The following is a 26,673-nucleotide window of genomic DNA, read 5'->3' as shown; positions in this document are numbered from 1 at the left end:
AGGAGAGAGGCGTTTTTCTGTACAAACTCTGATTGTAATAAAAGGGCTGTGTCTCCTGGGGGGAGGGACACACATTCTTGGATGACACTGCTTGGGTGATATGCAATTATGTGACCAGAGATCCACCTTGCAAGGACCCTTTTCACAAGAATCTCACCTTTGATTTATTTGAACATGCAAAAGATTACAAAATATATTATAGTCTTTCAACATCTAGAAAGTGAAGTAAAAATCCTTGTCAATCAAATCATTTTGAATCAGAAATCATTCTGAATTGAAAATCAATTCTGAATCAAATCGCAGACCCAAAAATTGGAGTCGAATCGAATCATGAGACCGTCAAAGATTCCCACCTCTATTAAAAAATGAATTTTTCCACTTGCCGTTGACTGAAGATGACATCACCTGTGCTGAGGAAGTAGGTAACGACCAATCATGGCTCAGTTTGCTGACCAAACCCAGGAAACAGGTGAGCCGTGATTGGTCGTTTACTCGTTACATGTTTCCTTAGCACAGGTGATGTCATCTTCAATTGACAGCAAGTGGAAAGATTCGTTTTTGAAGTTATTAATTGTACAAGAAAACTAATGTTCTCAAATTCATTCTGGACAAAATATTAACTTTTTGCTGCTGAAATTGGCTTAATGAGTCAAGTATCCCTTTAAGGTACGTGATCATTGTGTCCATTGCATCTAACTCTGGCAATGTAATCCTATAAAGAACATATTACTCTCAAGATTTGCTGCAATTTATTCACTTTTTCTGTTTTTTGCACCGGTGACTACTGAAACGCATAAATACAAAACTTACTTTTTATGAAAATACAGCAAGACCATTTTAGATGGAAAGTATGCAAAAAGTTCAGATTTCTCCCTCAAATATAAAAATTGCTGGAGACAATGGCAAAGCAGAATTCAAAAGCTGGAAAACCTTCTCGAGGACATCTATACAAACAAACCTCAATATAAATGATCATACGACTAAACATTTAAGACACCCAGTCTTATATTTGTGAGTCAATATAGAGCAATATTTACATTCAGTCTCAATTCAAATGTTTCCATGTGTCTTCTATCTCAAAGAGGTGTAGTCGGGGTAGAGGCAGTGGTGGGAACATTCACAGGGTGCAGGCTAAGATCCAGGGATGGAGTTTCCTCTGGCATGGGAGGGCTCTTCTTCTGGGCCTCTAGCTTCTCAATGAGTTGGCTGTGGAGCTCCTTCACAGGATCGCTGCTCTATAAATATCAGCCAATAACACACCGCATGTTAGGCAATACAATGGACTCTATTTTGTGTTTCCATTCAGAGTTACTTTAAAAACCTTTTGCCAAATAACACAGATAACAAACAAGCACATTTGGGTGAAACTTAGTGCAGTTGAACATACAGTAATGATTGCCATATCAGGTTATTTTGACATTTAGTCTTAGTGATTCCTGTGTTTTGTTTTTGTTTGCTTTTTAAAGACAAACCTCTGTTAGTCCTGTGACAAGGTCATCATCTTGAATAGTGGTCCCAAACCTTTTGTCCACCACGTACCGGTTCATACAAGTCCACAACTTTCGCGGACCGGCAACCCAGTGGGTTGGGGTGCTTGGCTGTTCGGTGGCTGATTAACTCTTTCACTGCCAGACGTTTTCAGAAACGGGTTGTTCCCAGTGCCAGCCGATTTAAGCATTTTGACTGATCTTTCAAGGTCCACAGAAAATGTTGTGTTTGGACTATGGAAACACACATACTACATACTACTAGATGAAAGATTGGACTCTCATCTTTCATCAGAAAAAAAGTTTGTTTCTACCTTATTCCGTTCTTCAGTAATCAACAATAGAAAATGGTTACTTTCACCGAAATTCTCTGTTTTGAAACAAAAAACGGAGAAAAAGAGCTTTTTGTGAAACGATGTTATTTCATGCACTCTAGTGAATTCTACACTTATTTTTGTCCATGAATGATGCCACAAACACCTAAATAGTGCTTTACTTCTGTAAAACGCTTTCACCAACAATGAAAAAGTGTGTTTTGATTGCAAAATACGTTTATTTCCATTCAACAGTGTAACAATTTGACAAAACAATTTCGCAAACTATTTACAAATGTGTGCAACTGTGGTACTACTTACAATTATGTGGATGTTTCAAATACAGTTTTTCTTTTTGTAACGCTCTCCTGCGTGCAAGGAGACGCCGCTGGACTCGCACAACAGTTTACTTTCACTTTGTCCGTTTCGCGTGCAAACGTTACTTTCTTGACAGCCTTTTTTTCCGGGGAATAAATAGCAAGTAGCAAACTGTACACACTTCTCCGATGAATATGCATTGGATTTGGGGCACTCTCCGTCGTCCGATCGAACGTCCGCCTGTGCGTGCTCGATTGTGCTCCGCGTTTATGACGCCGTCATAGCCACCGCGTCAGCGGTTCCAATTTCGCCGTCAAGCTCGGATTCACCTTCATCATCATCGATGATGATCATCGTCGTCATCAATGTGCTCTTTTAGCGTTGGTCGATCCCTTTTGTCTTGTAAGTGTAGAGCTGCTTTGCAAACGGGCACTACTTCCTCCTCAGCCATCTAGCTCCCCCCCACGTCTTCTACTGCCGCGTCAATGCTTTCCATCCACGGAGTCATCATCATCATCATCATCATCATCGATGATGATCATCGTTGTCATCAATGTGCTCTTTTAGCGTTGGTCGATGCTTTTGGGCTTTGAACAAAACGGCTCGGGCGTGAGCTCCTCGCGACAAGTCGCCATTTTTCCTTTGTTTTCCATTCTGATCTCCTGCTCGACGCTCTAGCTCCGCCTCTACTGACGCCCACCCGATCTTGTCAAAAGACAGTCATCGCTGCCCTCTAGGGGCCAAAAATAGTCCTTAGGCACAACAGACCTAATTGAAACTTTCACCAGAGATGCGGAAGGCTTCCCCCCACCCGTTTCAAAAAAATATATTAAAAAAATTGGATGACGTCTTTTGACGTCATTGGCAGTGCTCCGTAGGTTTTTACTTGACGTCTTTAAACGTCAGTGGCAGTGAAAGAGTTAATAAAAGGCCACAACAACAAACGCAAATCCACTATGTATGTACCTGTACTACTAGCAGCACAAATACCATAATAAGGGTGACAACAACGCTTTAATATGGTGAGGTCACTACTGTATAGTAATGCTTATGAATGATATGAGCAACACAAAAACTGGGGTATTTGTAGATATAACAATAAATGTGAAGCCACATTATGTAACTATATTAGCAGCGCCTTCCTTAAATGTGCCAATATAACAAATCTAAAGTCAATGAGTAACTCGCTCACCATAGCGCTAGATTAAGAGCCATCATGGGGTGGGAATCACCTGTAGCTGAGTCCATGCACCTTTCTTTTTCTTCTTAGTCATAGGCTTCTGCATCGTCTCATCACTGGGCCTTTTCTCCGTTGCAAAGAAACTTTCCAAATATGCCTGTTTTTTACAAATTTTGCTAACTCGTCGATTAGCTTTTAAAAGCTAAAAGACACTACCTCATTGCTACAGACAGAGTAGATGATGGAACATTTATATGTTATCTGATTTAAACACATATAACCTGCATATTTAATACCTAAGTGTATACTTATTCAACATAGTGCAGTAATATGGTATTAGAATGTTTGTAGGAATGCTGTGTGTAAGATAAAAGGTTTTTGGAATTTCCCTAGGAGGGAAGGAGTGGGTCAATTCCCTGTATGAAATTCCTTTGCGAAAACTTGTCAAACTTTGGGAGCGGGCTCCATTTGCCCACATGTTGGAATTCTTTTGTGTAAGCATGTAAAACTTGCACATTCTGTCTGTGAGAATAAATTGAGAGGACAGGGGCCTTTTTGGTTTGAGGCTGATGCCAAAAGATCTCCTTCTTCTTTTGCAAAAGAAATGTTATGACTCAGCCTGTGCTTTTTTCTTTGTCCTAAGAGCAGATATAGCAAATATTTTTTGTACTAATGGCCCCACAGATGGACAGTACTTCATTCTTAGGAGCCATGCTCAAATGGCACCCACATAACTCAAACGAGGATTACAACTCATAAGAAATTGAGTGAGAATTTCAGCCCAACCTGTTTAGGAGGTTCCAGAGTTTTCATCAACGTTTCCATATATGAAGGCAACACCTTGTGGTACAGGTGCAGCAGCATACGTAGAGTGTGTCTGTGGACATTCTCTTTACTGTAAAATGCAAGCATATAACACAGTGCAAAGTCAAGGATTAAGAAATGGCTGTTAATTTCAGAGCTGCCAGAAAAGGTAACAAGTTGATTTTTGCTCGTGTTCAATGGGAAATTGGTCTGATCAAGAGCAAAAGAGTACAATATTCCATCAACAGGTAAGAACAAACCTGGAAAAAGTTGTCAGTAGGAAGCCATCAAAAACAACTGAACAAAATTCTTCTCCTCCAAACTCATCAGAGAGCAGCGTAAGGTGTCCAGTAAGCAAATGCAGGAAAATGTCACCAAAAGCCATGTCATTGTAGGTCTCCACTGAAAGGAAAACAAAGATTATGTTTTACTTAATTTTCAAGACATGCAATACAGTTGGGATGAATAAATAAAAATCTACAAACCACCATTCAAATGCCAGGTTTTTGTGGCAAATAAGACCAAGATATATCATTTTAAACCCTTTTCCACGTGACCTATAAACTAAATTTCAGCTGAAATAACCAGAGGGACTTTAAATGGTGGCAGACACCTGCTGTTTCCCCATTTCGTTTAAATGTGACGGTTTATTCTGAACAAAGCAACATTTCCATTTACAAGAGGGTGTGCACACTTGAGCAACCACATTACTGTATTCCAGTTGCTTCTCTTTGAATACTAAGATTCTTTTGCTCCGCTCGCCCCCAATTGAGTTTTATAAATTATAGGTCACAATAATGGAAAAAGTTTGGAAATTATTTTTGTTTGCCTCATTTTAATATCACAAAGCCTGGAATTTGAACAGGGGTGTGCAGACTTTTTATATCAACTATAGCACTGGTTCTCAGCCCCCGGTCCTTCAGTACCCCTATCCAGCCTGTTTTCCATGTCTCCTACAGCCAACACAGCTCAGGATCGTTATCAGGCTTCATGCAGAGCTTGCTGATTAGCTGATTGTTTGAAACACCTGTGTTGCTTGTGGGAGACATGGAAAACAGGCTTGATAGGGGTACTTGAGTTTGAGAACCACTGCAATATAGCATACACAGTAGTAGGGGAGAGTGGGTTAAGTAGTGCCAATTTTTACTTAAAGTTCCTTTTACACAAGGGGATTAAAAGAATGCCTCCAACTAAAATATGTTCATATAGTTTAGGATGTTGTGCATCCCTGGGAGCAATCACTTTGGATCTTCAATAAACTGTTTGAGAAATAAAAGGAAAAAAAGTGGTTTTGTGGCACAACTTGCCCCCAGTGTGGCATTACAGTAATTTCTGGACTACAAGCAGCTACTTTTTTCACTTGCATTTGACCCTGCGGCTAATACAAAAGTGCAGCTTATCCATCAGATCACAAGGGGGCGCACTATAAAGGTAGCGCAAAAGCGTCAGGCAGAGCAAAACAAACCAAGTGAGCACAAATACAGTAGGCGATACAGAACGAGAGCTCTGTGCTCTCGTTATAGAAAATAAAGTAGCGGGAACCCGGTGCGGTAACATTTAAACACCTGCGGCTTACAGTCGAGTGCGGCTTATATGTATAACAAACTCCAGTATTCCCCAAATTTAGCAAGCGCGGCTTATAGTCAGGTGCACTTTGTAGTCCAGAAATTACTGTAGTCAGAATTCAGTAGGGTAAATTGTGCCATTGATAACTGAAGTAAAAAAGATCATTTTAATCTAAAAAACGATAATATGCTATATAAAAGGAAGAGAAATTCAATACAAAACTTTGATTTGCAGGTTTCAGAGGCCTTTTCTTCTTTCATTGTTTTGCTTTTCCTGTTGAGCCTTTTTATCTTCTCTTTCTTTGTGAGCCTTCTCCAACTCCATCTTCTCAGGTGTGTCAGTCACAATTCTTGTTTTTATTTATTTAACAATTCTGTTCTTTTTTTCTGTGGATTTTGGCAAGGGAAAAATAACTTCTGAAGACACATAACCCAAGTGAGCAGAACAACCATATTTGTCACTTGGTGAGTGCTCGGGAGAGTAAGCGTGAGCCTTTTTTTTATTTCTTATCTAAAAAAAAAATATGTCCATTCTGCAGATTTTTAGCTCATTTCCAACCTGACTTCCAACCTCTTTCACTGCTCTTTCCAACTACTCAATAGTTGTCACTCACATACTGAATATCGGGATATATCGTTGAGAAATGTTTTGACAATATATCGAATATTGTAGATATCGTGTATCACGATATTACCGTTATTGTGGGCCACATATCGCCACAATATAGAATTGTGAGTTACCCGTATTGTCCCATTGTTTCAACTAACATTTGTACCTTCAAGGAACTTCAAATTCAATGAAAAATGGCGTGTGCCACAGTTCTCTACTTCTAAAAAAAACATTGTGGATTCTCACCTAGGGCAGGTAGCAACCTTTGTAAGGCATTCTTGTTTCTCAGCTTGGCGATGTGAAGAATGTAATAGAGACCCATTTCACAGGCCACTCTGTTCTCCTGCAGGTATCTGTGACAGATCCAACCACAAACGAGACCAAGGTTGAACTTTTAAAACAATTAGGTTAACTGTGCTAGTGTGCATATGTAATGTATCATTCTTACAGTTACCAGTAAACATGTCAATTTAGGGAAATATCACCTCACTCACAGATAAATTACAAGTCTACATTTTTCTATAGTTATTTTTTGATTATTTTTAACAGATAATCTGTCAAAAATGTATACAAAACAATATAAACAATGCTTTGCATTCTAATGAGTGAGACAAGTATTTGATCCCCTTTCTAAGTTTCATACTCTTGTTAACATAAAAGTGGAAAAATTGTTAAACTAATAGAAATATGGCTGCATCTTTTAGTCATTGATACAGTAATTTCACAATAATTCATAAAATTCAGTTGAAATTAAAAAGATGTACCCTACTGTAAAAAAACGAGTGAGATATTGATTTGTGTTAAGGTCATTTTCCTGCCACTAGATTGCATAATTGCATTTGTAAGATGTTGGTGACAGCTCAGTGCATTTTTCTTTTCATATTAAGAGCGTATTGATAACTTAGATGCAAAGGTTTTTTTTAGTGGCTGCTGGTTTGCTTTCCGGACCACTATGTCATATTTTTAATAGAAGCATACTAAGTGGAATGTGTCGGGAAGGTGTCTAAAATTTTACCCCTTTCAAAAGACAGTAAGATCGGTCTCACTGGTTCCAACTGTAGACCAATTAGTTTACTTTCTGTGCTTAGCAAAATGCTGGAGAAAATTATGTACAATCAAATATTTAACTACTATAGTGGAATTTGATTATTTACAAATGCACAGCACACATATAGACAGAGGCACTCTACCAGCACAGCATTAGTGCAAATGACTGACAAATAGTTAAAAGCTATGGATAGAAAATAAGTTACTGGAGCTGTACTCTTAGATTTTACAGCTGCTTTCGATGTCATTGATTACAGCATTCGCAAAGAAGTTTTTTCTCCATCTCTGGCTTGGATTAAGAGTTATCTGCGGGGCAGAACACAGAAAGTTTTTTTTTTTTTAATGGCAATTATTCTCTAAATGGAAAAATGTCTTGTGGAGTCCCGCAGGGAAGTTGTTTAGAACCACTTTCATTTTAAATTCTCATAAATGATTTACCCTGCGCTGTTAATAATGTATGCTGATGATTCAACTTTGTTCTGTACGTCGGCATCCTCAATTGTACTGAAAGACAAACTTCAGGCTGAGTTGAATAATGTTATCAAATGGGTGAGAATGAACCGGCTGGTATTAAATACTACTTAAATCGTATTTGGTAGCAGGTAAGCTGTTAGTAGTAATGCCACTGTACTCAATTTGCATGTTGATGGGATACAAGTAGAACAGGTGTCCAAGGTCAAATTGCTGGGTGTGAAAATGGATAATTTACTGTGTTGGTGTGATCAGATTGCTCATACAGTTTCTAAGATGGGCAAGGGTATTGCAATTTCAAGAAAATGCTCTGAATTTGTTCCACCCACCAATTTACATACTTTCGTTCGATCACTTGTTTTGTCACATTTGGAATATTGTCCTGTTATTTGCTCAAGGGCTTCTGCAAAAGATCTTTAAAAATTCCAAATTATACAGAATAGAGCAGCCCGATTAGTTCTTAACTGTTCTTTCCCGGGACAATGTCATTAATATGCACAAACAATTATTATGGTTAACAGTGGAATACAAACTAAAATATTGTCTGTTGTTGTTTATGTACAATGTAATATGGAATGAAACACCCTATTCAGAACAGATACAATTTTCAAGAGTTTGCCATAGACATAACACCCATCAAGTGAGTATGGGTAACTTGATAGTGCCCAAACCAAAAAAAAACTTCTTGATGAGAACTGTTCATTATCGTGCTTCCTTTGCTTGGAATGGACTCCCATTTTATGCAAGAAACATCAGCATCAAGTCATTTTACAAAAAGTTATTAAAATGCACATTACAGATTAACTAGTTTATTCTTTACAATTGGGGAATCAATGTAACTGTATGTATTAATGTATGCATCTGCAATTTTTATTGTTTTTTTTCTTTTCTTTTGTGACCTTTCAAATTGTGTATGTATATTTAAAATGACAAAACACACCAATTTACAACTTATCCAATATAAAATTATTCATAGAACATATATTACCCAATATATGATGAAGAAAATGGGACTCTCAGACTCCGACATTTGTCTCCAGACACTTATTTTCATGCTTTATGGTTATGCACACCGGTTATGTGTTTCTGAACTAAAGTCTTAAAAAAAACTTTCAGCTATCTTGGACTGTAGGATACCTTTATCTCCAAACTTGTGTTTGCTAGGTGACCTAACAACAACTGACTTACCACGTAAACAATTTCAATCTACACTTGTAGCCCTTACTATCGCTAAAAACCCCCAATTCTTGTTAACTGGAAAAATAAACAAACTCTGAATATCGACCAGTGGTCTAACCTCATAAATCACATTTTCATGGAAAAAATATCTGCCTCGAATAAAAACCAATTATCAAAATTTATACAAACATGGTCTACGTATATAGAATCTTTTAATCTAAATCTGGTTACTTAATTCAGCCTGTTAGTGAGAGCCACCACATCGCGATAACTTACATTGCTGTTTCTGTATTTGGCAATTTGTGACTAATGGTTGTGTTTTTATAGTCAGGAACCCAGTTGCTGCCAGCAGGATCGAGCCGACTACATCAAATGACACCTTACAGTCACCAACTCCTCAAGATTCTCTTCCAATGGGAACTAAGGGTTAATATTCAGAATCATTGCATGTAAGTGGGTTCATTTTATAGGTGCTGTCCCCCCTGGCTGGGCGTTGGCGGCTCTGCCCCTCTGTTGGCTGCTGGGTGGCGGCTGCGTCTTGGCCGGGTCTCTTGGGGGGTGCTGCGTTGTGGTGCTCTCCCTGGTGTCCGGGGCGGCGGCGCCACAGCGTGGTTGGTCGCTCCGTGCACGGCGACGCTGTGGTTCCCTCTCCCTCTTCCTCCCTCTTGCCGCCTCTCCCTCCTCTTCCTCCCCCCTTTCTCTGCCCTGCCGCCGCCCCTTGCCCTTCTTGTCGTCTCCTTCCCTCGTCCCGTCTTCCTCCCCTGTCCGCCTTACTCCCCCTCCCCTGGGCGCTCCATCCCTGGCCCGGGTCTCGGGGCTCCAGGGGCCGGGCGGGCGGGTGACGATGTTGTGCCTGTCCCCCTCCAGTGAGCCTCCTGACACCTCGGGCGGGCCCCAGTATCTGGGGGGGGTTGCCCCATCGCTGGGGTCCCATTGGGGGGTTGGGTGGGAGTGCGGTGGGCGGGTGCGCCTCCTGCTCCCGCCGGGTTGGGAGAGGCCTAGCTGGTCGCTCCTCTTAACTCACTGCACTAGTTTTGGACAATACACTTTGTTAATAGACACATAGGGCACATAACACACACTTTGGGGGGGTGGAGTAGGGTGGAGACACCGTCTTCGCCCTACAACTCCCCTCCAATTTTATTGCACCACACAACTAGGAGGGCGGTTGTGTCGGGGTGGGGAGCCATCGCTTGGGGCAGACCGCAGTATTAAGCAGTGCTGCGGTCCCTCATTTGTATCCCGCCACCACGCGCCCCCATTTTTTTTAATGCACCACATATACTCACCGACATACTGGGAAGCAGGTGGATCAGAGCGGGGGGATATAATTTCCCTCTGCTCCATCTCACCTGCTCCCAATTTTAATGCACCACACACACACACACTTGTATATACAATGGAGGGGGGTCACATCCACGGTGTAGGGGTGGCCAGTCTGCGAGGAGGTGGGTGGTGGTACGGGTGGGTGGGTGGTTTGCTAGGGGTGGGGTGTCTGGGGGTTTGGGGCTGTGGTGGGTGGCGGGGGGACCGTGGGGGGAGCGGGGGGCTGTGGGCCGGTGGGGTGCCTGGTGGGCCTGCCGTGCCCCATTCTGCTGTGCTGGGCTTGTGGGGCGGGACGTGTTGGGGTGGGGTGGGGGGGCGCTCCTGGGTCTGATCTCTGGCCGGTGGCCCCTTGTGCTTGCTCTGTCCTGGCCGGGGTCAACGGCTCCCTTCTTTGGTGGAGGTCGTTGAAGCGGTGGAGGCTGACGTCCATGGATCTCACTCTGCTTTATCTATCCTTCCTTCCTTCCTTCCTTTCCTCATTCTTTCCTTTGGTCTCTTGAGGTCTCCCTAATTTGTTGGAATTTAGATGTTTCTGGGGTTGGTAAAAGATTTTGGTTGGTAATCCAGTGGGTAGTAGTTGATGTCTGGTCGGTGCTGGATTTCACTTTTCTTTCTTTTCTTTGATCCTTCCTCTCTTGACAACTTCACGACTCTAGCTGGATTCTGAAGTATTCGGTTTAGGTGATCAACCTCCACCGATTCAACGACCAGAGGAAGAAGCAGATTGTGTTTGAATTTCGATAGATGCTGGTGTGGTGGATCTGGCATGCATGAAAACCTCCACCAAAGAGGGGAGCCGTCGAACCCCGGCCAGGACAGAGCAAGCACAACACTTCAAGGCCTCCCAGGCCACGGCAGCGCCAAGGGACAGCCCCCGGGCCCCGCAGGGGCCACCGGCCGGAGAGCAAACCCAGGAGCCAGGAGCGCCCCCCACCCCAACACGGCCCGCGCCCCCAACCCAACGCAGCAGGACGGGGCACGGCAGGCCTGCCAGGCACCCCACCGGCTCACATTACCTAATTTAAAGTGTTGAAAATAAATCAAAGGAAATGTATTAACCCTCTAAAACTGTCTGAGAGGTGTTGTGTAACTCCGCCTCTTCTTGACATGGCGGGGTAGCCTCTCAGCATTGTCGTTGTTAATTGTCAATTAGTGACAGCAAATTAAATTACTAATTTCATTGAGCATTAAATATTAAATATATTAAAGTAGCAATTGGACATTATTATGGGTAAGGGTTGTTTTGATGTTGGTGCTCACCATCCTAAAATAATAATCTAAGTCATTTCATCAGGGGTCACCCCCTCCCCACCCCACCCCCACATATTTTATGTCAAAATAAGACTTGGGCCATTGTCTTAAGACGGTAACGATATGATAGTAATTCAGGATGCACTGAAATGAAAATTCTTGACAGAAACCAAAAACCAAAAATGGGTGAACCAAGGCCAAAACAGAAACACCTTAAGAAAAAAATTACAACACTTAAAAAAATCAAATAAATAAATACAGTAAACAAAAAATAGATCAATTTCTGCACTTTGTCAAGTTCTCTTGTTTCTTCTGAGCAATGTATACACTTTCATGGCGAGGTAATTTACCTCAACTCAGTGGGCCAAAATGTTGGTGCGGATTTATTTATTTTTTGCCGAGATTAGACCACTGGTAGGGAACCCTGGTCCGAGAGAGAGAGAGAGAGAGAGAGAGAGAGAGAGAGAGAGAGAGAGAGAGAGGAGAGAGAGAGAGAGAGAGAGAGAGAGAGAGAGAGAGAGAGAGAGAGAGAGAGAGAGAGAGAGAGAGAGAGAGAGAGGAGAGAGAGAGAGAGAGAGAGAGGACTCTCGAGGACCAGGGTTCCCTATCACTGGATTAGATTGATAATCCAGGCCGGCATCTTTTCAAAATCCGATGGCCAATAATAGGCAAAACTAAAACCATTTTAATCTCAGGGAACTATTTATTTACATTTTCAGTTAACTTTATAAGAGATGCTGCTGACCCTGGGAACCTTCTGAACCATTTGTTTTTTGTTCGACATTAAAACTAGAAGTGTGAAAAAAGAAATGTAAAAGTTTAATCTCAGGGAACTATTTATTTACATTTTCAGTTAACTTTATAAGAGATGCTGCTGACCCTGGGAACCTTCTGAACCATTTGTTTTTTTGTTCGACATTAAAACTAGAAGTGTGAAAAAAGAAATGTAAAAGTTTAAGATTTCAGGTATTTTCAAATTTTGGAAAAAAAACATTTACTGTAGAAAACGAAAGTTGTTTCAGCACCCCGGCGCCACCTGAGGGACGAAATAGAACTACAGAGAGCTATGGCATTGTTCCATTTAACATTTAAGACGTACCGATAACCTTGGGAGTTCCCTGAACATTTTGTTAGAAATTTAAAAGGATGTCTATTGTCTAAAATAAAATATAAAAAAACTTTTACATTTTGAAAAGTCTGAAAAATTCTTCAATAAACATGCTTTAAGACATTACAACAAAGTTAAGATTAGCATTTGTATTTAAAACTTTTTTTTTTAATACGACAATATTTTTTCACACCTTTTTACTGAATATGAATACCGGCTCCAAATTTCGGTTATCGGCCTCCCTGACTACTAATAATCGGCATCAGTATCGGCTCTGAAAAAAACATATCAGACTATCTCTAATATTGTCTAAGATTAAAAAAATAAATACAAATTCTACATTTTGAAAAGTCTGAAAAACATTGTCCAATAAGTATGAATGCTTTAAGTCATTACAACAAATCAAGATTGGCATTTGTATTTTTAAAAATGTTGACGCCAATATTTTTTCCCCTTTTTACTATAAATAAATACCGGCTTCAAATATCGGTTATCGACCTTTTTGATGACTAATAATCAGCATCGGCCCTGAAAAAAAAAATCACATCGGTCTATTTCTAGCATTGGCAAGGATTCCACCCAAGACGGACCAAGTTGCACAGTGAAATCTCATTCAGATATGGTTGAGAATCTACAGTAAGATTGCTGTTTACAGATGTCCTCTATCCAATCAAACTGTGCTTAAAAAATTATGTCTCAAGTGTGCAAAGCTAGTTAGAGGCATAGGCAAAAGATTTGAGGCCATGGATGTAGCAAAAGGCGGCTCTCGAAAATACTCATGGGGACTGAATACTTTTGCATGTCACACTTTTTTTCAGATTTTTATTTGCAAAAAAATTCAAAACAGTGCATCATTTTCCTTCCATTTCAAAATTATATTACAATAAAGTAATCAAATATAATGGTCAAGAGGTATGAGAATACTTTTGCAAGCTACCGTATATCTTTTAGAATTCAATTATTTAAGTAAAGTAGAAGATGGGTGAATTTTTTCTTCGGTTTTACCTGATGAAGGCATCTGGCAAAGAGGTAGGATAGGAGAGTGAGGTCTTCTCTTCACTGGGAAGTTTTTGCTCCACACTGTAAGTGTGGTCATCCACAACCACCGACATCATGGCAGGGAGAAAGCGGGTCATTAGCTCCGAATCCTGAGTGTGAGTGTGTGCATAGCAAGAAAATACATTTACAATGCGTTTTTGCATGCACAAGTGCATGTAAGTTGACAATTGTGCATACCAAACGAGGTTCTTTGAACACTTGGCTGTCAATCATATCCCACGCTCCTTGACCAAGAGACAGCATCCTCAGAAGCAACATCAGATCAGGACTGTCCTGATGACAAATACAGCAGCAAGAGTTCAGAATGTTTGATATGATGTTTACAAAAAGGTTATTTTTGAAGAGGGAATTAAAAAAATGTCAGACACCAACAATGGCCTACGCTTGAGGTAAAATAGTCTATAGAAAAGGTTGGACTTGATGTCAATGTTAACAAATGGATTAATTAACATGACAAAACTATCCCAGGGTTCCTGCAGTTTAAGGCAAGTTAAATTTCATACTGCAAAGCTGGATATCGGAATCGTATCGGGAGTCAAAAAACGGTATCGGAACAACACTAACTAAAACCAACTGTTTATCTTGGTTCCATTGCCGTGATTGTGTGACCATGAAAGTCACTTGGTACTTTTTTTTGAGAATGTTAATTTATTTTGAGGTTTAAGATTTACAAACAGAAAATACTACTCATCATAACACATGATGACATTTTTTTTACTTTTAAAAGATTGATTTAAAGTGATAGTTCAGGTTTGTTGACATGAATCTGTATGGCATCCTTACCTAAAGTGGTGTGTAATCAACACTGACTTACCACTGACAGGGTCCTGTGACCTGAGATTTGGTCCGGTTTTGGTTAAGACAAAAGTAGTCCGGCAAGTTGGCTGGGGTCACAGAAATAAAGCGTCTTTCTTCTAAAAACAAATTGTGTTCAAAAGAGTGATACATTTTCAGCACAAAATTGCACATTAGAAAAAAGTCAGGCTACATTACCGCCGGGCACTATTTTTTCTGTTCAAATCACTGTGCATCGCGCTGCATCCATCTGACAGACGCCGCAGACGCGCACAAATCAAGTTGTTTGGAAGTGTTTACCTGATGCGAGAGATCTAATGGAGAGCGAGAGCGATTAGTATATAACGTCACGATTGTATAAACTTTATAAGATAGTGTAACTAAGGTGTGTTGTATGTTCTTGTGTTGCACGTTCTGTTTTGTATTCTCAGAGTGTCCGAGTGTTAGTGAACGCATCGCATGTCTAGCGGTGGAAAAGGAGTCATCCATACTTTGTTGGTAACGTGTGCAAATTCGGCTTGCGAGTAAAGTTTCTTGTGTTCAGCGTTGCCTGTGTTCAGCGTTGGCTGCGGCCAACAGTAGCCGGTTGTGTGAACACAAATAAAAACGTGAGATTATCAACCACGTCTGTTGGCAGCGTTCTTGTGACACGTCACACTATATTATATTGTTTGATATGTAAAAATGGTGCGGACGCGTGATTTCCCGGGCTGTATCAATAAAAATGTCCCTGAATCTCCGCACGGTTTTCACCGCTTTCCGAGCACTTCAAACAAGTGCACCCCATTTGTCAGTGACAGTCACCCGCTCTCTCAGGGCTCCAGTTGATGCGCCACCATCATGTTGTACCACTTCTCTATCCCTCCTCACTCTCTCTTTCTGCCCGTTCTAACACCATCTGATGAATTTCGGCATCAGTATATTCAGGTTCATAAAGATACCCCCTTGGCTAAGTGCTAAAGACATTGTCGTCGTAGTCAGAGATGTTATGGTGAGTTTTCAAAGTTAGAATTACGGTGGAGCGCACGTCTGTCGGCTAGATGCGCCGCGCTGCGCAGTGATACGAACAGAAAAATAGTGCCCGGCGGTAATAGGGTCTGACTTTTTTCTAATGTGCAGTTTTGTGATGCAAATTTATCACTTTTGAACACACATCGTTTTTAGAAGAAAAACCAAAACTGGTCCGGGTCTTGGGTCACAGGACGCTGTCGCTGTCAGCGTTAAAGTCAGAGCTGATTGCACATTAATTTAGGTGAGGATGCCATACAGATTCATGTCCAAAAACCCAAACCCAATCCCTTTAAGAAACACGAATGCCAATTCGGGCCTTGTTTTTAGATAAATGGATTCCACGCTTTCTAAGTATCCCATCATCATTGATCTAAAAACATACTACTACTTTTGTTCTCAAGGATAGAGAGGACAAAGATATTGCCATGACAAAACTTATGTACATTGACGTGCATAAAGATATGCTATAAAGAATGAGATAGGATCGGGTTATGTGACTATTAAGGAAAGTCATGACAAAGCTTTACACGATCATGATTTTTCAGCTGATCAGCAATGGACAAGTTTGAAGAAAAATAATAATACAAATTTATAGTATAATAAACAATAAAAATAAAATAATAATAATAAATAGATAATCGATTACCGATTCGAGCAGAAACTGGAGCAATATAGCTAGTCAAAGATCTTTTAGATTTACCCAACAGTCGACTGCCGCCATTCCCTGGGGGAAAAGGGCCTGCCCACAATACAATGGCAAAAACCCACGTATAATTGCCAATTAAAACATAGGGGTGGGGGGAAATAAACCCCAAACATTCTCCAAAGACGCTGACAAACATTAAATATATTATGTTATGTCTTATTTGGCCGAGCCGATCAATGATCGGGCAAATTAAGACAGTACACCCGATTGCAGATTTTGCATAAAATGCAAAATATTATCAGATCCCGATCCAGTCGCTTCATCTAAAATAGCTGGCCAAAAAAATACAATAATGTTTAAATTATCACCATGCTAACATTCAATTGATGTCAACTAAAGTGCTACCGAATAAAACTAATGGCTTTTCTCACCCTGGGCAAAGCATCCTGGCTGAGAAGCTCTTGCAGGTTCCTCATGATAGTCAGCACCAGGGTATTGGAAGCAAATGGATCACACAGGATCATGGACAGGTCCCTGAAAAGTACAGATAGCCTTCAACAATATAGATCCCAAAGAGTCAGTGCCACTTATTTTATTTTTTTACCCAAGGACTTGTTCTTGTCCTTTCTTGACTCCATCTAAGAACCCTTGCAACTCTCTGGCCCGCTTTCCATCCACAAACTTCTCTCGGATGCAGGCATCTAAGCACCATGTGAACTGTTGTAATTTACAAAATAAGATCATTAAAACTGAATTAATGTTAACTACCTAAGGTGTAGCACGCAATTCCTGCCTGCATGAATATCAAAGGTTTAAATTGTGTACAGTAGTATAATCTGTAATTCACAATGGCGTATAATAATACCAATAATAATAATAATGCATTATATTTATTGGTGCCTTTCGACACTCAAGGACACCGCACAAAAAAAAAAAGAAAAAAGATTTTATTAAAAACACTGTTCAAAATAGAATAGTATTAGGGCCACGTATAAATATATATTTTTTAGAGGGTGGGGGCAATATTCGGAGAAAAAAAGTCCCAAATTTGCCACTTTATAAAGTCAGTGGCAAATTTGTGAGAAAAAAACGTGGAAATTTATTACTTTATAAAGTAGCAAATTTGCGACTTCATAAAGTGGCAGATTTGTGTGAGAAAAAAACTCCGAAATTTACGAGAAATACACATAGCGTACTACTCTAATGTTTGTGCCAATACTTTTTTGGTCACGTTTTGAAATAGATAAGAGATTAACCATATGATGTACAGCATTCGTTCTTTGAAGCGTTGGGTACAGCAAAGAAACCTCGCTTTGCGAAGGTCCACACCCTGCGGATCAAGCATTTAAGTTAATTTGTTAAAATGTATATAGTATTTACTTGTACATTTATGTTTTAAGAATTATTATTTACACATTCATACATTTTGGTATTTTTTTTGTACAAGTAGCTAAGTTGATGTGTCGAATCCTCTGCTCTCCCGTCATTCACTTGCATTTAGTGTTAGTCAGCTGATAGGGGATCAGGAAGTGTTGTCGCTCTAGCTGCTGTGTATGACGAGTAAACTTTAAATCAAGAATAAATCTGTCTCCATCCTGCTTTTTCATTTTAGTGTTCCATTAACCACCCATGAGTCCTCACGTTAGACTATAGCTACGCTACGTGTATTTCTCGTATGTTTCTAGGTTTTTTTTCCCCACAAATATGCCACTTTCTAAAGTGGCAAATTTGCAAGTTTTTTCTCTGAATACCCCTTCCCCTGGAACAAAAAAATCTACGTGGCCCTAATACACCGTCGTGGTAACCTACTAATGAAATAAAGAACCACAAAAAAGTGCTATCCCTTTTTAGCCTGGCAAGCCACACCCACTTCCTTGAAAGAAAGGATCTGGAAAGGCTGCCATTGACCGCAACTCAGCCCGGCTGTTACATCAAATTTGTTTAGTATTTGCTGTGATGTATTCTTGGTGAACAACATCACTCTTCAGCACCACCACACAAATTGTCAAGTTTTTACCTCAACAATGACATTCACTACTGTCTCTCTGAGTAGCCATGTTGAATTCACTCCGTATCCACCCACCGCTACTGTTTACTCATGGACTTACATATGAATATTAAATATTTTAAATGTACGTCTGTGTGTTTACTACTCTTCCACACATTGTCCCTTTTATGACGAGGCGTCCGCTCTTCGCTGTTTAGTAAGGTTAGCCCCGCCTCAGAAATGTGCTTGGATACTGACAGTGACCAGACTCATCCGCTGGTTACAGCGATGAGTCTGCTTTCCAGGCAAACGCTTTCTTACCTTGTGACAGGGATCGACAGAACATATCTCACTGATGTCCAAGTCATGGAGCGACATTAGCAGTTCTGCTCTAAGAGTACAGTAGTGGACATTTCGTGTCCGTAAGAACAGTGTTCGCAAAAACTGCAACACCATATCATAAAGCTTTACGTTCTTCCCAATCATCTGGGTCAGCTTTAGGACCACCTATTGCACACAAACAAATGGAACAGTTAAACACCTGTGCAGGATAATCCGTTTTGGTGATTAATTTTATTGCTACATACACCTACCTCGCCTTGACGTCGCATTTTTGGAGATGGGCTGAAGAAATTATGCAGAATAGAGAGATCACTGCTGAATAGAGCTGCTTCTTTTTCCACAATATACTGCTTTAGGAGAGGTGAAACCTCATCTCCAAATAGGGCCTGGTTGTCCTGCCAGATCTGCCTTTTCACCTCCACGGCACACACCTTGTAAAGCTCCTTGTCAGCCATCACCATCTTCAGTTTCTTCTCAGGTACCTGGAGGGGTTCACAATTTGTGTGCACATATTTTACCACCATGGGAACTATTTTTGTAGACAAGAACCCGTGCAAGTCTAGTTTACAGTATTTGAATTGGTAGACCAGGCTAAATCGTGACATATTCTACTGCACGCACCAGGGAATCTGGTGAGCAGACTAGATTTTAGACTTTCTAAAAGCGGTCTAAAATTCGGCACAGGTGGTCCAACGCGATTTTGGTGTATTTCATCGAGGCATAGGCAGACAGATTCTGAGCTCCGCGGAAATGTGTGGTGCATGTCATCGTATTTCATTCATAAATATGACTACAGCATGGGACAATCCCACACAAACACTTTGAGTTACAACCTTTGTGTGAAAAGCGCTTTATAAATAATGTTTTGATTGATTGATTGATTGATTGATTGATTGATTGATTGATTAGATACACCCCTTCTACCTGCCTGAGTTTAAGAAAATAACAACAAAAAGAAAACTCTACCCTTGCAATAGGGCCCTGTACCATGTAAAGGACACATCTTCACAACTGAATGATTGGTTGGTATGAACAGTGAGGTAGTAAAGACATATGCTGGTAATGTAGGCCTACATGTCCATGTACTGTTGTCCTTAAAGGGCAGCAGTAAAAAGTTAATAATTTGTCCAGAATGAATTGGATAACTTACATTAGCAACATTAGCATAACATTAGTTTTCATGTACAACTAATACCTTTAATTTAAAAAAAATCCACTTGCTGTCGACTGAAGATTACATCACCTGTGCTGAGGAAGTAGGTAACAACCAGGTTTGAGGAATCCAGGTCCAGAAAGAACAAACCCTGAACAGTTTGACTTTAGCCACAGGTGCTTCTACTCAACAGGTGCTTCTCTGAGCTTGTTTACCTGCCAGGTAAGTAGAAGCAAAAGCCAATGTGTGGCAGGGTTTTTACTTTCTGGACCCGTATTCCCCAACCCTGGCAACGACCAATCATGGCTCAGTTTGCTGACCAAACCCAGAAAACAGATTGATTGGTCGTTACATACTTCCTCAGAACAGGTGATGCCATCTTCAATCGACAACAAGTGTAAAAATTAGTTTTTAAAGGTATTAATTGTACATGACAAATAATTAAGTTATCAAACTTATTCTGGACAAAATATTAACTTTTCAATGCTGAAAATTGCTCAATGACTCAAGTACCCCTTTAAGTCTAGGCCATCATTGTCAGTTTAGCGAAGCTATAATTTCTTAACTCATTTTTATTTGTAGAACTCTTTAACACCAACCGCCATCCAAGATGGTGCACGCTCTTCTATCAGATCGACTTAAAGTTTTTACGAGACAAACAAAGCACAGCTTTTGACACAATGACAACCAGTCGGTTTTCAAAAAGGACTAAAGAAGTCTGAGAATATTTACTGTCAAAAGGACATTCTGAGGATTTGGACAAATTTAGATCTCTAAATAATTAATTGATTATCAAAAATAATTATCAATTTATTTGATAATCGATTAGTTGTCGATGAATCTATTAATTGTTGCATCTCTAGATTAATGCAAATTTTTATAATTCTACTACTCTTCAAACATAATAATATTGTGTATTACTCAACTGGGAAATGCACACTTTATAATGCAGTTTCCTACAGATGCACACATCAATGATATTGATACTTTTCCTCAAAGTAAGTAAAAACAACTAAAATTTAGAATTTAATTTCCAACACTTACCTTGGGTAAATGTTTCAGCACCTGCATCACCACTGGTTGAATGGATGGCATTTTGACCAGTGGAAAGCTTTTCTCCAGTAACTCTTCAAGCTTCCCATACCTGGACATAAATGACAAACAACACACTGGGACTGGTATGCTAAAGTTAATACCATAATTAGGTCTAGGTCAGGAGTCCCGGATGATCTCCAGGTGGTGTTGTATGCCCTGGTTATTTCTGTGTCTATATTATTATTATTATTATTAATAATAATAATAATAATAATAATAATAATAATAACAACAACAACAACAACATAGCAATTTTTGGGACACTCAAAGATGCTTCATATTCACATACTCACACATTCACACTGGTGGCAGTAAACTACATACGTAGCCACAGCTGCCCTGGGAAAGACTGACAGAAGTGTGGTTGCTAGTGTGCGCCTAAGGCCCTTCCGACCACCACCTAACATTTGCACCATTCATACACCAGTGTGAGTGACATGTGACATGTTATTGTTAATACACTCTACATACACTTGCACAAGGAGACATCTAGCGCATAAAGCATCAGGTGACAGTCACACAGGGACAAAATAGAACGGCAACTACATACCTGTCTTCTTCCTTGCCCTCAGCAATCGTAGCGACTCGCTCCATGAGTTTTTCCCGGAGTTCATCAAAGACCGACTGGTGGAACTCCAGTCGGGGTGTTCCGTGAAGATCCAGAAAAGGAAGGGCAGACTGGAGAGTTGGCAACAAGATGCCATTTTCCATCTAGTCATAAGGTACACCAAAAGTGTCATTATCAATGTCTGATATTTGAACATGAAAACAAACTGAAAATCTCTTGAGATTCAGATTGATTCACCGAGGATGACATTTTTATTGCATCTTTTCTATTACATTGGCTATAATTTTTTTCCCAAGTGCCAGAGGTAATTTAGGGGTGAAATGAAAGAATACTCTATTGTCATTCTTGAAAAGACAGATACAGCTTCACCATAACTTGCGTATATTATTACCAGTTGTTGTAGTTTTTTAAAATATGGAATATCTCCAAAACTACGGCCAATTAGAAAAAACAGTGTCATTTTCGGATGCAGCTCCATTAAAAATGCCCTAAAAACTTTCTTGGCACCAAAATGTTGTCCATATACGTCCAGTTGTCCATGATTCAGATCCTCGATGACGTGGCGGGGTGAGGATGACTTCCGGGTATCAGCGATAAGCGTTGCGTTACAATCACATTTGCAATTGACAATTGAAAAGCATTGGGCATTGGATTGTTGTAATTTCATTGTGAGGATTGTTTTGATTTCAAAATGTGATGAAATATCATTAGACTACTATAATAATATGCTTGTATGCTAGTAGTCACAGACAAAAGCAAGACGACTTTTGCTTTCACCATATGAAAGAAGCATCTGTGCGTTGTATTGCTGAAATGCCCGGATGTTTTCCGTGTACACTGACTAAATTGTCAGTAGGACCTTACGTTGCTACTTGTACTTATTGTCATTTTTTCGCATAATACACTCACTGCTATCAGTGCAGCTCTTACGCTAAGATCCATGTATGGATTAATGAGAGCCTTACAAAGAGCGAACTTCACTGTTTGTATTGACCATTCAGTGTAATGTATAGCATCTCAATAATGTGAATTGTGACTCAAAGAGGTTAAGTTTAGTTTACATTCCGCAGCAAATTTTACTTAAACTTATTGGTACAACTGTATGTCATACACAGTGGCATTTTCACTGTAGAGGCAGATAGTAACATGAGAACGCCGCAAAAACATCAATAGGGGCTTTTCCACCGCCGTAACTTTTGGAGAACTTTTCAATATACCCTGGTAAAATTCAGTTTGCGCGTTTTTCCACCAACAAAAATTTCCGGGGTAATTAAATTCCCAAGGGTACATCCGAGTACTATCTCAGCAGCAGCGTCTTGCTGAGCCAAGCTGGAACTTTGAGGGGACGGGCTGCACTTATGGTGGACCAAAACTGCCAAAATTAAAAAATAAATGACTAAATAAATGACTAAAAGTGAAAATAAAAACGGATACAAAAAATCATTTTCAAAAATTAAATCCCCCAAAAATAATAGAAATGGAAATAAAAATAACAAACAAATACATATATGCATAAATAAATAAATAAAAGTACAAATAAATACAAAAATAATTATATAAATAGAATTAAATATCAATCAATAAATAACATTTCGTCCTGGCAGAGCGTCTGCAGCATGAAATAAATAAATGTGAGAGCAGAGTGTTTTTATTTATTGATTGATATTTAATTCTATTTGTATATTTATTATTGTATTTATTTTGACATTTATTTTTTGAATCTTGTATTTATTTATTTTTTACTTATATATATATATATTAGGGGTGTGCATTGCCTAGTACCTTTCGATTCGTACGAAGCTATAAATTGGTTATTGCGGAACAAAAATTTAAACTTAAATTTAGAAAATACAAATCAGTAAACTTGTTCATGTACAATGTAAGATTTGTATTTAAATGTATTTGTTTATCGGAAAATTCAGGCTTATAACTGAGCCACTGCATTTAACAAACAGGTTGCAGTCTGTTTCATGTTTGAACAGCACTGAAATAAAATATTAAGGCTTAATGTTCCATTAAAATAACATTCTTCCATGTCTAATGTGTGAATCCTTACCCTAAGTAAGACGTTTTGTTGAATATTTCCATAAAAAATTTATGTTTAAAAATCAATTCGGTCGCATATTGAATCGATTCGAGAATTGCGCGCTGTAATATTGCCGGATCGATTTTTCTAACACCCCTTTATATATATATAGCGGAACTTTTACAACCAAGAACTTCCTTTACACAGAACTCAAAGATCCTGGGCTTGTTGGTGGAAAAGCAGCTAATGAATTAAAATTAGGCGACCGTTAGATGGCCGCCGGTGGCTTCCCTCAAGAAGAATAAACCGAATTGATAGTCATATAAATCCGTGGTACACACACGCAACGTTGATTCTCAAAGAAAATAGGACTACCACAAAGCTGCATGTATACCTGTAGTTATAACAATGAATGAGAACTAAGACTGGACTGCTGTACCTTAAAACGAAGTGCGGCGGTAAACAGCTATCATATAATCCTGACATGAACATATAGGACGGTACTGTGTTTATACCCTCTTCCAAAACAAAATTAACAATCCTAATTGCACCGAAACATTGTCGTTACCTGAAACTGATCAATAGCTTTTAGTGGCTCTGTGCAGTTGGTCAGAGTTTCTTTCAGGTCTTCGCCGTTCGATATCCCCAGCTCAGGCAAACCCCCGAACATTTTTGTTTCCATTGATACATCGACTATATGATACAAAATTAGAATAACTACACGGATCTATCGAATTGATAGCCGCCAGTGAAGACACACACGACAGGTTTCACCCAACCGAAGCGGACTTCCTAAGTGGTCACTACATTAACAGTTCGTCCGAAACGCAACTGAATAAAGGTTCCGCTTTTCATTCAATTTATCTTATTTGACCATTTTGAAGAAACTACATTACATTTTTTCACATTTTTTAAGTACACAACTCCACATATGTTCATTCATAGTTATGATGCCTTCAGTGATAATTTACAATGGAAATAGTCATGAAAAAAAAATGCATTGCATGAGGTGTGTCCAAATGTTTTTACAGATTAGATACAGATTAGACATCGTAGGTTCTTAGTATATGGCCGGGGGGTTGCGCTGTCCTGCACACCTTCCAAGGAACCCAAAAAAAAGGCACTCTAAGCTTTTGTTTGGCACAGAAGCACACACACTGATTTATTGTTTTATTTTTTTACACACACTGATTTGAATGGACTCTATGCACAAATAGCCGTGACGTATTTCCGGGAAAATGTCATAACGCACCGCCTTTTCCGGCCATCACCGTTTGTTTTCCTTCAGAAAACCTCGACCAGTTGTCAGCGTTTTGGAATATTTTTTCGTCATTTTTTTGTGTGGTTGCTTGTATTTGTCAAGGCATCGAAGAAGAGGAGAGATGACAGTACGCCGAGTGATCACTGCTGTGTGCCCACATAGACAGGTTATAACTCTGCCTTGTTTTTTTCTCTTATGCTGGCAACCGGAGACAGTGTGTTGTAACTTGTTAACGTTTGCAGGGATAACTGTAGTTGTCGACCACACAGTGGCGCCGTTTTTAACAACAGAGCTGCATTTTGAAGCTTAAACTTTGATGTGTTGTTACTCTGTTTACGAAAGTATCTAATGTTTCTGCCTTTCTGGCGTTTTGACTTTTCATGTGCCTGTGTGTACATTATTCATATGCTGCCATTATATTCTATTAAAAAACATGAAAATATTTATATGAGTCATTCTTGCACCACTGACAACGCTGTCGGATTTCCATAGCAACCATTTTCCAGCAAGGCATTATTAGAAATGTCACCATGGGCTGACATAAAAAATAAAAAAAAACAGTACAGGCATTACATCTGCTTCAAAATATTGACGAGGCAGAGATTGTCAGATCTCGTCGATGAAGACTTGGACGCAGAGGAGGCTACAGACCAGAGAGTTGTTGTTGTTGGCTGGTTGATTTATTAAACATATGAGCACATTACAAAATAAAAGTTTACGTTAAAATAAAAATTTGAAGAAAGAAAATAATTAATCAATGTCATAATTTACATGTTCAAAAGGAGTAGGAAGCACAGTAACATATATATTCTTAGTCAATAAGTATCATTAAAATAATAAGCTGTTTGAGCTGTGGTGGGTGGCGGGTGTGGGGCAGGGGGTTGTGGGTGGAGTGGGAGCTGTGGGCCGTGGGGTGCCTGGTGGGCCTGCTGTGCTGCGTTGGGCTGGGAACGCGGGCCGTGTTGGGGTGGCGGCCGCTACGGTTTCCTGTGTTTGCTCTCCGGCCGGTGGCCCCCGCGAGGCCCGGGTGTTGTGCCCTGGCGCTGCCGAGGCCTGAGGGGTTGTGCTTGCTCTGTCCTGGCTGGGGTCGATGGCTCCGCTCTTTGGTGGAGGTTTTTCATGCATGCCAGATCCACCACACCAACATCTACCAAAATTCAAACACAATCTGCTTCTTCCTCTGGTTGCTGAATCGGTGGAAGCTGATGTCTGTGGATCTCACTCTGCTTGAGGTCTCTCTAATTTGTTGGAATTTATATGCTTCTGGTGTTGGTGAAAGATTCTGGTTCGTAACCCTGTGTGTAGTAGGTGGTGTCTGGTCGGTGCTGGATTTTACTTTTCTTTCTTTTCTTTGATCACTCCTCTCCTGACAACGTCACGACTATCAGGATTCTGAAGTACTCGATTTAGGTGAAGGGCATGGGATTTTTAATAGGTTTCAGGTGAATTAATGAGCACAAACTCACACGCACAGTCTCACGCACAAAAAGAAAAAAAAAGAGAGAGCAATGATGACGACATGTTGAATTGGTAAGATTACAGAATGAACAATACGAAGCTCTCAAAAAAAATTGACATTTTACAACTTCAAATACATGTATAAATTATATGATTAAAGTAGCACTAAGGAACTTTTCAACCTTAATAAAATATTTTCATAACTCTTCTGATGAAACATCGACTTAAATCTAGTTCAATGGTACCTTTGCCATGGCCTGAGGGGGTCTGTATCATTTTTACTGGCACTAAGCAAATTTGAGGAGGGTAGGAACACTGCCACACAAAAAACTACAAATGTGCTGACTGCTTTATGGCATACGTTAAAAGCTACCAAGGATGAAAGGACAGTCAAGGATCAACATTGGCCAGGATTTCACTCGCTGGAGTGAGCTAAAAAACGACGCAATGCGCTTGTCCTCCTCGGAAATGTGGTCTTCCTTCAGACATAATACCGCTGTTGTCCATATGGCTTCGCCATAATCAATGTAAAATGAAAGTTCCTTAGTGTTGCTTTAGAGGATCTTTGTGCAGTTTGTCACTTTTTTACTCACGACTGCCACCTCTGGCCCA

At 39.9% G+C, this 26,673-nt stretch overlaps 2 protein-coding genes across 3 annotated transcripts in view; one reads left to right on the top strand and one right to left on the bottom strand.

The window, feature by feature from the left end:
• Positions 1–732: 732 nt before the first annotated feature.
• Positions 733–24,168, bottom strand: nelfb (negative elongation factor complex member B). The gene is made up of 13 exons (XM_077561601.1): positions 23,911–24,168; positions 21,299–21,459; positions 20,698–20,797; positions 18,752–18,982; positions 18,480–18,665; positions 16,776–16,888; positions 16,603–16,705; positions 13,897–13,992; positions 13,666–13,808; positions 6,525–6,631; positions 4,364–4,505; positions 4,086–4,194; positions 733–1,235 (listed from the first exon to the last, which is right to left on the bottom strand). Exons 1-13 carry the CDS (start codon positions 24,022–24,024, stop codon positions 1,077–1,079), a joined length of 1,764 nt encoding a protein of 587 aa, XP_077417727.1. The 5' UTR covers positions 24,025–24,168; the 3' UTR covers positions 733–1,076.
• A 443-nt stretch (positions 24,169–24,611) lies between these two features.
• Positions 24,612–26,673, top strand: part of fgf17 (fibroblast growth factor 17) — a 35,833-nt gene continuing 33,771 nt past the window's right edge. For both annotated transcript variants that reach the window (XM_077562044.1, XM_077562043.1), the window contains exon 1: positions 24,612–24,769. The gene's annotated coding sequence lies outside the window, so the exon portion shown is untranslated. The remainder of the gene's footprint in view (positions 24,770–26,673) is intronic.

The sequence above is a fragment of the Vanacampus margaritifer genome, chromosome 3, assembly GCF_051991255.1.
Source record: "Vanacampus margaritifer isolate UIUO_Vmar chromosome 3, RoL_Vmar_1.0, whole genome shotgun sequence".
NCBI lineage: Eukaryota > Metazoa > Chordata > Actinopteri > Syngnathiformes > Syngnathidae > Vanacampus > Vanacampus margaritifer.
Note: the sequence above shows the minus strand (reverse complement) of the source record. Positions and strands in the feature narration are given on the sequence as shown.